The following is a 12403-nucleotide window of genomic DNA, read 5'->3' as shown; positions in this document are numbered from 1 at the left end:
ATAAATGGTGCTGCTATCAGAAGAGTAAATACATCTGGGTATCAAAGGGCAGAAAGCTGCTGTGGCCGTTCGGTCGATCTGTCAAACAGGAGCGCGCACACACACACACACACACACACACACACACACACACACACACACACGTTCACGCACACACAAATACACATTAAACACAGGTCTCACAGAAGCAGTGAGAGAGAGACAGCAGAGAGGAGAGGAGGAGACCATTTTGCTGTTGGCTCTTTTAAAAAAGAAAAAGTCAGAGTGAAACTTTATCATTGACGGCATACATTTGAGGTTCATTGACAAGGACGGCTCTTTGTGTTTTGGAAGCTTGAGGAACTTTTTGCTGGAGGGGCCATTTCACACAGAGTAAATTTGAACTTTTGAGATTTTCACTGAGTTCATTAACACTGCGGTGAAAGAGACCTACAGAGTTAATACTCACTCAGCGAGTGAGTGACTAACGGACGAACGAACGAACGAAAGAGATATAATTAGCGGCCCTGACCGGACGGCAGAATGTGCTGCACGGGTAAGTGTGCCCGGCTGATCGGCCTGATTCTGCTGCCATCCGCCTTCATCTGCATGATCGCCAACCTGCTGCTGTTCTTCCCCAACGGTGAGAGTCTGGACAACGGACACATTTCACTACAGGTGTGGCTCATGGGTGGCCTCATCGGAGGAGGGCTTTTTGTAAGTACCGCAGAGTTTGGTTATGTTAGCCAAAAACCTGAGAATTTTGTGTTGTTAGTCAAAAACCTGAACCTTTTGTGTTGTTAGCCAAACACCTGAACCTTTTTTTGTTAACTTCCTGAACCTGAACCTTTTCTGTCAGCTCAAATGTGAACCTTTCCTGTCAGCTCAAACTTGAGGCTTCTCCCTTCAACTCAAACATGAAAATTTTTGCTTATGTTGATGCCTCTCTTTTTAGGTTTAGGGTTTTAGGTTTACTGAAACTTGAGGCCCCGTTCTATTTGCTAACTTTTGCTTTTTAAATTAAATTACATTTATTTTGATACATTTCTGAGGGTTCTCTCGTCATTATAAGTGAATATTCAAAAAAATTGTGATTACCTTATAAATGCACACTATCTTAGTATCCTCTTTTCACAACATCAACCTATTTTAATATGTTCTACAAATCTGCTGTTATAGCTATCATACAAACATTCAAATATAAAGATGGTAAGGGAATTTGAGGTGTAAACACACTAACATGAGAGAGGAATACTTTAAGACTGAAAAAGTGTTACATTTGGATCCCTCCATGCCAGTAAACACACACACACACACACACACCACTAAAGACACACACACACACAACACACACACAGATCTTTGCACTTTGGAATGGAAAATCATGCAAAGAATGAATCCCCAATAATGCTAAAGGTTAGATTAGATAAGATTGATTCAGCGTTCATCTTAGACGTATTAATAATCAATGAAACACACCCTAGCACACCTCCCACAACCCACGTACAGCAAGAGCACTCTAGCAGACATCTGCCAAATTATGAGCACACTGCACAACGTACAGGAAGAACACTCCAGCAGACCCCTGCCAAATTGTGAGCACAAGCACAACGTACAGGAAGAACACTTCAGCAGACATCTGCCAAATTATGAGCACACTGCACACCTCCCACAACGTACAGGAAGAGCACTCCAGCAGACCCCTGCCAAATTATGAGCACACTGCACACTCCACCGACATATGCCAACAACTTATTACTTGTTACATACTGTAGTCTCATGTAACACAATGTCATTATTTTACCTTAAAGGAGAATTACGGAGATTTTTTTACGTAAATCCCTGTTTCACGCGGTCACCAAGTACTAAAAGAGAGCTGCCAGGCAGCTACAGTGCTACACTCTGAGGGCATGGACATGGGCGCTCATGAACATGTCCCCAGAGTGTAGCGCTCTACCTGGCGGCTTTAGTTGCTGGCTGCAGCCAACACTCGAGCTAGAAAGAACCATTTTTTTTTCTCATACTGACAATATATATATATATAGATAGATAGATACTTTATTGATCCCCAAGGGGAAATTCAAATGTCTCAGTAGCATACAGACATCACACACAACATGCACTTACAGCAGAAAAACTAATATAAGTATATAAATATTAATATAAATACAATTACTCTGTGACCTAGAGAAACAGAGATCTTTTTGAAAAATCGCAGGAATTCTCCTTTAAAATTCAAACTCATTTTGATGCTAGAAATGCATCTAGGTGTTGCATGTAACGGGTACAATGTTGTTTTGTATTTGGATTAGATTAGGAGTAGGCAATGAAGTGCTCTTCCTCTTGCTGTGTCAGTCTTAGATGCTGCATGTTGTTTTGTATTTGGTTTTGATTAGGAGTAGACTATAAAGTGCTCTTCCTCTTGATGTGTAGATTAGGAGTAGACTATAAAGTGCTCTTCCTCTTGCTGTGTAGATTAGGAGTAGACTATAAAGTGCTCTTCCTCTTGCTGTGTAGATTAGGAGTATACTATAAAGTGCTCTTCCTCTTGCTGTGTAGATTAGGAGTAGACTTTAAAGTGCTCTTCCTCTTTCTGTGTAGATGCTGGAGTAGACTATAAAGTGCTCTTCCTCTTGCTGTGTAGATTAGGAGTAGACTATAAAGTGCTCTTCCTCTTGCTGTGTCAGTCTTAGATGCTGCATGTTGTTTTGTATTTAATTTAGATTAGGAATAGCCTAGACTTTAAAGTGCTCTTCCTCTTGATGTGTAGATTAGGAGTAGACTTTAAAGTGCTCTTCCTCTTGCTGTGTAGATTAGGAGTAGACTATAAAGTGCTCTTCCTCTTGATGTGTAGATTAGGAGTAGACTATAAAGTGCTCTTCCTCTTGCTGTGTAGATTAGGAGTAGACTATAAAGTGCTCTTCCTCTTGCTGTGTAGATGCTGGAGTAGACTATAAAGTGTTCTTCCTCTTGATGTGTAGATTAGGAGTAGACTATAAAGTGCTCTTCCTCTTGATGTGTAGATTAGGAGTAGACTATAAAGTGCTCTTCCTCTTGCTGTGTAGATTAGGAGTAGACTATAAAGTGCTCTTCCTCTTGCTGTGTAGATTAGGAGTAGACTATAAAGTGCTCTTCCTCTTGCTGTGTAGATGCTGGAGTAGACTATAAAGGGCTCTTCCTCTTGCTGTGTAGATTAGGAGTAGACTTTAAAGTGCTCTTCCTCTTTCTGTGTAGATGCTGGAGTAGACTATAAAGTGCTCTTCCTCTTGCTGTGTAGATTAGGAGTAGACTATAAAGTGCTCTTCCTCTTGCGGTGTAGATGCTGGAGTAGACTATAAAGTGCTCTTCCTCTTGATGTGTAGATTAGGAGTAGACTATAAAGTGCTCTTCCTCTTGCTGTGTAGATTAGGAGTAGACTATAAAGTGCTCTTCCTCTTGCTGTGTAGATTAGGAGTAGACTATAAAGTAGTCTTTAATCAATTAACCACCTTCCTAACATCAAATGGGTTTTTTGATTACTTCAGATTACACATCAGTCCTAGTGCTACTGGACCTTAGTGCAGCATTTGACACTGTTGATCACAATATTTTACTACACAGACTAGAAAACTGGGTTGGATTTACAGGCATAGTTATCAGCTGGCTAAAATCATATCTACAAGAAAGGAGCTTCTTTGTTGCCATTGGAAACCGTACCTCAACACCAATGTCCTTGACCTGTGGTGTTCCCCAGGGGTCGATCTTAGGGCCACTATTATTCAACCTCTATATGCTCCCACTTGGACAAATCATCCAAAATAGATTGATTTCATATCATAGCTATGCAGATGACACAAATTTACTTAGCTCTGTCACCAAATGACTATGGTCCTCTTGAATCTGTGTATAGAACAAATCAACACCTGGATGTCTCAAACATTTCTTCAGCTGAACAAAGAAAAAACTGAAGTAATTATATTTGGTAAAAAGGAGGAAAGACTTAGGGTTGCCAGTCTCCTTGACACAAAAGGGTTGAAGGCAAAGGATACAGTTAAAAATCTTGGTGTATTAATTGACAGTGATCTAAATTTCAACAGCCACATGAAATATATTAAACATATTGCCAGACTCAGAGGGCTGATGTCGAAATATGACTTAGAAAAACTCATTCATGCATTTATCTCCAGCAGGGTTGATTACTGCAATGGACTGTTCACAGGCCTTCCTAAAAAGACTATTAAACAGCTTCAGATGATACAAAATGCAGCAGCTAGGATTCTAACAAAAACTAAAAGAACTGACCACATTACTCCAGTTCTTAAGTCCTTGCACTGGCTTCCAGTAAGTCACAGAATTGACTTTAAAGCTCTATTGCTTGTTTATAAATCAGTAAATGGAGCAGGACCTAAATACCTGTCAGACATGCTTCAGCAGTACACACCTTCGCGTCCTCTCAGGTCCCAGGTGAAAAACCTGCTAGTAAAACCTACTGTTAGAACTAAACATGGTGAAGCAGCTTTTAGCTGCTATGCGGCTCAGCTGTGGAATCAACTTTCGGATGACATTAAAAAGGCCCCATCTGTAGCCAGTTTTAAATCTAGACTTAACAACAAACTGTTCTCAGATGCTTTCTGCTAACTGTGCCGAGTTACAAATTCTGAATCTGCCTTGATAATTATTCTACTTTGTCTTTTATTACTTTTTTTTACTACTTTTGCCTTTGTTTTTTGCTTACTAATTATCCTTTATTTTTAAATTATTTTACCTTGTGTTTTATGTTTTCTTTTTATTATGATCTTTACCTTTTAACTATTCTTTGACTATATTGCCTTTCTATGCTTTTTATTTGTTATTATTGTTTGGTTTTGTTTATGTAATGTGATGATGTAACATCTTGATGTGTAGATTAGGAGTAGACTATAAAGTGCTCTTCCTCTTGCTGTGTAGATGCTGGAGTAGACTTTAAAGTGCTCTTCCTCTTGCTGTGTAGATGCTGGAGTAGACTATAAAGTGCTCTTCCTCTTGCTGTGTAGATTAGGAGTAGACTATAAAGTGCTCTTCCTCTTGCTGTGTAGATGCTGGAGTAGACTATAAAGTGCTCTTCCTCTTGCTGTGTAGATTAGGAGTATACTATAAAGTGCTCTTCCTCTTGCTGTGTAGATTAGGAGTAGACTATAAAGTGCTCTTCCTCTTGCTGTGTAGATGCTGGAGTAGACTATAAAGTGCTCTTCCTCTTGCTGTGTAGATTAGGAGTAGACTTTAAAGTGCTCTTCCTCTTGCTGTGTAGATTAGGAGTAGACTATAAAGTGCTCTTCCTCTTGCTGTGTAGATTAGGAGTAGACTTTAAAGTGCTCTTCCTCTTGCTGTGTAGATTAGGAGTAGACTATAAAGTGCTCTTCCTCTTGCTGTGTAGATGCTGGAGTAGACTATAAAGTGCTCTTCCTCTTGCTGTGTAGATTAGGAGTAGACTATAAAGTGCTCTTCCTCTTGATGTGTAGATGCTGGAGTAGACTTTAAAGTGCTCTTCCTCTTGATGTGTAGATGCTGGAGTAGACTATAAAGTGCTCTTCCTCTTGCTGTGTAGATGCTGTGTCCCAGCTGTTCAGCCATCAGGGCCGGTGGGAAGGGCTGCTGTGGGGCAGGTTGCTGTGGAAACCGTTGTCGGGTAAGTGTTTATTTATTTTTCTAAGAGGTTTAAAAAGGTGGAAAACCAAAGGGTGAAAATAAGGGGGGAAATGTATGAAATTCTCAAATAATAACTTTGGTTATATAAAAGCCAAACCCCCCCCCCCCCAGTTGTTCTAAAATCAGTATATAGTAAGCCTAACCTACGGACTTGAGTGTCTTATTTCTTTTCTAAAACGGTAACTAGAGATTTCATAAAATAAAGGCACAGCAATGATTTATTCATAAATAATCATTCTTCCACCAAGAAATATATTTCCTCTTTCTGAATAGTTGCCAAGTAACGTTGAGACACAGCTACTTTAACTTGTGTATCAAGTTAGCGCAGTAATGTAGAATGAAATGCGGTCAAGGTGTATGTTTGTGCTGGATTTTACAACGGCATCGAACGTGATTCAGCCAATCCTACTCAAGGACCGGAACTATCTGTTTCAGAAACTATAACTTTAAACCACCGACAGCAGGATTGGCTGTTTTTTTCTTACTGATAGACTTATCAGTAGGCTAATGCACACTATGTAGAATATCTCACTACATTATCATGTTTGAGAAGAAACTACTACACTTTGCCTATGACTGCAGACATGCCCGCTCGACAAGAGAAAATGAGGAAGTTGAATAGTGTTTAATAGCCTACAGAAGTCAGTACGTTCCTTATTGGGCTGTGGCGACGTGAGTATCCTCTTTTGTGTGTTTGCATATGTTTGTGTGTGTGTGTGTGTGTGTGTGTTTGTGTGGAGGGGGTTATATATGTGTGTGTCTGGAAAATGTAATGACCTCATCCACCCCACTCAACCTGTGTCCATTTCCCTTTCTCTCTTCTTCCCATGTTTCTACTCTCTTTCTCTCCCTCTATCTCTCTCTCTCTCCCTCTATCTCTCTCTCTCTCTCTCCATCTCTCTTTCTCTCTCTCTCTCTCTCCCCCTCTGTCTCATGACTGGTAGATGTTGAACTCTGTCTTCTCCTCTGCGTTTGGTATGATTGGCGCCATCTACTGCACCAGCGTGTCCTCTGCAGGCCTGGCCATTGGACCCAAGTGTGACACTGGAAGCGGAAAGTGGGGTTATCCATTCGAAAACCTCCCCGGGTAGGGTACAACTCACACACTTAGCTAACTGTTGGTAAACTAGCTAAACTAAGCCCACTAAGTTGTTACCCACTGCCATTATTTAAAGAACTCATTAATTAGTTAGTAATAACAGTTATTTTTTAGTGTCAAACATTCTTAAAAAAGACCTAGAAATATTAGGTTATTAAATATTAAATAATATTATGAAGAAACAAATGTTTTGACATAAAACAAATGCTGATGCTCACTGCAAAAAAATTTTCTGCAAGAACATTTTTAATCGACTTTTTGAGTACATATATATTCCTGATGTATGTGACAGAACTAGTGGTTCTCACATGTATGACTGACATTAACTAAAAAGACATTAAAACACTGCCTATAAAGTCCTAGTGGTAGTGTCAGCTTGGAGTGCTGTTCAATCCAAGTATCGCAATATTTAACTCCGTATATAGTAGAAAAACAAGGTAGACCTAAATAGACATGGGCAGTGTGGAATGACGGTGCGCTCCACCCCACATTGAGACCAGCCTCGATCTGCAAGCTGCAGCCAGGGGCTTCTCGTTCAGTCTGCAGCAGACACAATGAGATCATGAGAGGAACAGCACTGACTTCTGCCTCTAGAGGGAGCTATAGCACCAGGAGAAAGGGTCTGTGACAAGGGGTTATAACACCTAATCTGTAACACATTACAAAACAGCATGTTGAAACATGCCACCAGGATACATTACATATGTTATCACAAAATCTTTACACATATAAATTGTGCGTTGCTGCAGCATGTTGAATTATATTCATTAGGCTTGGCTGTCAATCAGCTGCTGTAAAGTCCTCCACCAATAGCACAAGGAATTGAACATCTTCCCTGTGTATAACTAAAAGAAACATTACATACACACATGCACTTTTCTAGAATAATGTTTGATATTTGCCACTGACATGCATGGAACAATATAAGACCTGTTTGATTTTTATGAACTCCTACAATGAGGGTGTTGTTTTAGCTTGTTTGTGGAAAAGCTGACAGGCATGAATGCGTCAGCCAGTTTCTTCTGGCCCACCATAATGGATATTTGTATTAATGTTAGCTGTTTAGTTACAGTTAAGAAGGCCAAAATGTGATGACATGTTTTGCAAGTTCTGCCTGTCCTGGCCAGGGCTCGCTCACTTGGAATAAAGACTTCTGTCTCAATGTGACTACCCTGGTCCCTGGTTAAGCAAAACATGTACATAAATATAAATAAAAATAAACATTTTTGTGGTATTTATCCAAACAGTCCTCCTCATGGAAAAAGGCTGCGTTCAACAGCCAATCAATTAGATACACTTTCACTATCACCCATATACTATACTATACTATTCTTTCCTTCTTTCTCTGATTGCCTACATTCTGTAAAGCGCCATGATACATGTGTTATGTTTTGGCGCTCTATAAGCACAATAAATTGAAATTGAAATTGTATGTATATATACAGTGGCAAGAAAAATGTGAACCCATGCTAAAGTTGACTAAAAAGAGGAATAAAAAATCATCTTTTGGAAATTGATCTTAATGCCTTCATTAAAAAATGAGGTAAAAACCAACCTTTAAGGATACCATTTTTTATTTGTGAATGAATAATGTATCGTAAATAAATAAATGTTCTTCTTTAAAATACAGGAGGCATAAGTATTGAATGCAAATCAAACCAGCTAATAGGCCAACTGAAATAAAACCATGCCAATCTCTAGGTATGGTGAAGGGTATGTGATAATGTGGGGCTATTTTAATTCCAAAGGCCAAGGGAACTTTATCAGGATGCATAGTATCTTGGATCCATGAAATAACTGGCATTTAAAAAATAAAAATCTGCCTGCCTCTATGGGAATTTAACATAGGGGGTGTATACTTATGCACCCTGTATTGTAATTAAGAACATTTATTTATTTACGATACATTATTCATTCACAAAGAAAATTGGTATCCTTAAAGGTTAGATTTTTCCTCATGTTTTTTTAATTAAGGCATTAAGATCTATTTCCAAAAGATGATTTTTTTTACACCTATTCAATGACTGAATGGCTAATATGATGATGTCTGCATCTTTTTGAAACACTGTTTACAGCAATACACTGTTGATAATTGACATCTGATCTTTTACCTTGACATTTAGGGTGCATTCATAAATTCCGTCTGACACTCTGAAAATAGAATAATGCACGGTTAAAAAGTTTCAGATTGTGCTCGGAGCGCTCGGAGTGGCAATTTATGAACGCATCCATAATCTCAGACTATAATGTCTATGCTTGGATTGTACAGTGAGAATCAAGGCTACCTATTCAACGAGACGCTGTGGACGTTGTGTGATAAGCCGCTCAACATCGTGGAGTGGCACATTACGCTCTTCTCCATCCTGCTGTGCATGGGCCTGCTGCAGATGGTGCTCTGCTGCATCCAGGTTGTCAACGGCTGCATCGGCTGTTGCTGTGGAGACTGTCGCAGCAAAGATGACGTGAGCTCATTGTTTTTTTCTTTATATATAAATATATATATATAAATATATATCACTGATTCTTTTTATATATATATATATATATATATAATTATATATATATCACTGATTCTTGAGATAAGGGACAAAACATCTCCCCCATCAAAATGTTGCAATTTCCTTTAAAAAACAATAAATTATTTCTTTTAAAAAGGCTTTAAAATGTGGATATGAAAGAATTGTGTATGTTTAGACTTTTAGTTTTGGCTATATTTATATTATTTCATAGTAGCAGCTAATTTCATAAAATACCGGCAATGTACTATGAAAGCCCATGCTAATGAACTCGTCCTCCGCAGAGGTTACATTATCAAACTGCAAAAATAAAGTGTTTTAAAATACCCAAAATGCACAAATATGATTATGAGGTTAATTGGATGGCTTAATAAAATATCACAAAATACTTAACGTGAACATTGCATTATTTTATACATTAACAACAGCCTTTCAAAATCTGTACTCAATTCATGTCAACTCCGTCAGATATTTTTCAAATTTGAAATAAATCAGGCATATTTTGGTCAGCTTTAACCCTGAGGACCCCCTTTGACTTATTTCTGTTGATGGATGCAGCAGTCCAACACATGGTCTCATAAGTGTTTTTAAAAAAATAAATATTCAGCGTTGAAAGTTGAAATCCCTGTGGTCACAGCTTTTATGTGTCAACACTGTCTTCAAAGTAGAGCTGAATTCAATCAAGAAGTTTGAAATAAAAGTTGGTATTTTGGTTTAGTTTAGTGGCAGCTGGCAACTGAGGAAAATCAAAATGGCTACCATCTACTACACATGATTAAGTTAAAAAAAAAACATGTTGTTTTGTCAACTCCATCAGACGTCAACTCTGTCAGATATTTTGTCTGACAGTGTTGACATGTAAGCTGACGGAGTGGAAAAGTGCTCCCAAATACTCATTAAGTTATGTATAACGACTACATAACATGATAATATGATGTTGATTGACTTAAAACATCTTAATATACCCAAATGCCAAATAACTTATAATAATAACTCATAAAAAGTATTGTTTTTATCTGTAATCTAGGCAGACAGGAGCAAAAACAAAGAAACAGTACCAGAGAAAAGGGAGAGAAAGAATTAACAGTGACCCAGAAAGCAGAAGGGACAGTTAGACAGTAAACAGCAGTTAGAAAAGGAGAGACAGAGATGGAAGGACAGGGTCCAAAACAAAAAAGTAAAACAAGTAGGCTAGGAGAATTAGGACTCAGAGGAAAAAGGTAAAAAGTATTGGAGGAAAGCAAAGAAAAGGTCCAGAGCTATGCAGAATAGATGGCTAAATGAAATAGACACCCCACCAGAATGTCCTCTGGACCAGGCTGTTGAGGAGCCTACTTCAACCCAGCGTGCCCTTGCAGCTGAGAGAGAGAGGATAAAAACCAGGAAAAAACACGCAAGGGAGATAAAAGCATTGAAAGAAAAGGTTAAGAAATTAACAAAAGAGCAACACAAACTAAGAAAGGAGGAATGGCGGAAAAAGAAGGCTCAAATAGAAAAGTCAAATGTCAAACTAAAAGATAAAATGATTGTAGATTCTCCATGAACAGAAACAGAGAGGATGATAACGGGAAGCCAACATCGGAACCCCAACATTAGGAGATATCTTCTTTTCCACAAGAGCTGAGAGGGAATTATACAACTCATGTGGCACAGAAACGAGCCGTTGAAAAATCAGGTCACAGACAACTGGCATTATACACTGCAAAAACTGCTTATCTAATAAAATCTAACCAAGATTATTAATCTTATATCAAGATAAAAAACTAGTTTGTATTGTTTTCAGTATAAAGAGACTTACCAGCGCTTTCTCATCAAATCATTTGACTTAATTTAAGAAAAGTTTGACTTATTTTAAGACATCTCATCGTGAAAATAAGCAGATTTGCCAGTGCATTGAGCAAATTTGTCCTAAAAACAAGCCAATTTGTCTGCCAGTGCGCTAAGTAAATTTGTCTTGATAAGACTCCTTAAAATAAGTCAGTCTTCTTAAATTAAGTCAAAATGACCTTTCAAGAGGTAAGTCTTTTCATACTAGAAACAATACCAAATAGATGTTATTATAAGATTAGATTTCATTTTTTGCAGTGATCAGGCAAGGTTCTAAAGAAGTATCGGCTTCTCCATCGCCAGTTTGGTGTTAGCTACAGACAACTATCATGCTCTTGCAGTGCTATTGAATTGCCAATGCCTTCCCCCAGCTACTCTTTGTATAAGAGACTGCTCAGAGGAGCAGCAGACTGATGCAAGGGCCAGGAAGAGCCGTCCATGTTGATAGAGGAGATGGAAGACGAGTTGGGATAAGCAGGAGATTCGGTCGATGAAATGTAAGATTTGGTGGATGAAATGGAAGAGGAGCCATTGAAAGATCCTGGGGGTGCTACTGTTGATATAATTATCAACAGTATTGAGACAGGGGATTGGCTGGCAGTGGTGTATGATGATCACTGGTGGTTAGGAAAGTCCATTGATGTAGATATAGAACACCAAGATGTGAAAGTTGAGTTTTTGCATCGTCGTGGTCCTACTGCCAATTTTCACCCTAAATATGGGAGGAGGGTAGCCTAGAAATCTAGACATACCCTAGCAGCAGCAAATGTAATTTGCAGCCAGGGTAGTCTAGCAACTCTCTGTTGGCTTGTGAGCTGGAAAAATCAAACTTTGATCAGGCCAATCATATTGTGTGTAGAGTCGGTGGGCGGGCTTAACATAATGATGACAGAGTTGAGACGGTTTCACGTGAATTCCCTGCTACTTGAAAACAAAAAAGATGGATGCTGTTGCTGGAAAACAGCGGTCTTTGAATCACGACTGGAGTTAAGCTTTTTTTTTTAAGTTGGCAAAAGTTTGATCAACTAGCCAACTAGCTCCACTGGTGGGAAAGCGCATGGGACTCATGAGATGTAGGCAGTGTTGGGAAGAATACTTTCAAAAAGTATTCTGTTACAGAATACAGAATACATGCCCAAAAATGTATTTTGTAACGTATTCAATCTGAGTAACGTAATCTGAATACTTGGATTACTTCTGCATTGATTTGCAATGCAGCCATCAAATCCTGCTAACTAAACAGGCCTATTCTGGTGTGTTCTTCTGTTCCAAATGGCTAAACCCTGCTGAAAAAAAAAACAGCTAGAAACCAGCTTAT

General features: G+C 38.7%; 1 protein-coding gene across 1 annotated transcript in view; it reads left to right on the top strand.

Moving 5' to 3' along the window:
• Window positions 1–522: 522 nt before the first annotated feature.
• Window positions 523–12403, top strand: part of tm4sf5 (transmembrane 4 L six family member 5) — a 25265-nt gene continuing 13384 nt past the window's right edge. The window contains exons 1-4 of the mRNA XM_076289581.1: window positions 523–696; window positions 5543–5623; window positions 6588–6730; window positions 9012–9215. Coding sequence (XP_076145696.1) covers window positions 523–696; window positions 5543–5623; window positions 6588–6730; window positions 9012–9215 — 602 coding nt within the window. The remainder of the gene's footprint in view (window positions 697–5542; window positions 5624–6587; window positions 6731–9011; window positions 9216–12403) is intronic.

The sequence above is a fragment of the Alosa pseudoharengus genome, unplaced genomic scaffold (assembly GCF_046254945.1).
Source record: "Alosa pseudoharengus isolate Yale_2024_CS ecotype anadromous, Long Island Sound unplaced genomic scaffold, YU_APseudo_1.1 YU_APseudo_1.1_scf_17, whole genome shotgun sequence".
Lineage (NCBI taxonomy): Eukaryota > Metazoa > Chordata > Actinopteri > Clupeiformes > Clupeidae > Alosa > Alosa pseudoharengus.
The sequence above is the reverse complement of the archived record's forward strand: the minus strand, read 5'-3'. Positions and strand labels throughout refer to the sequence as shown.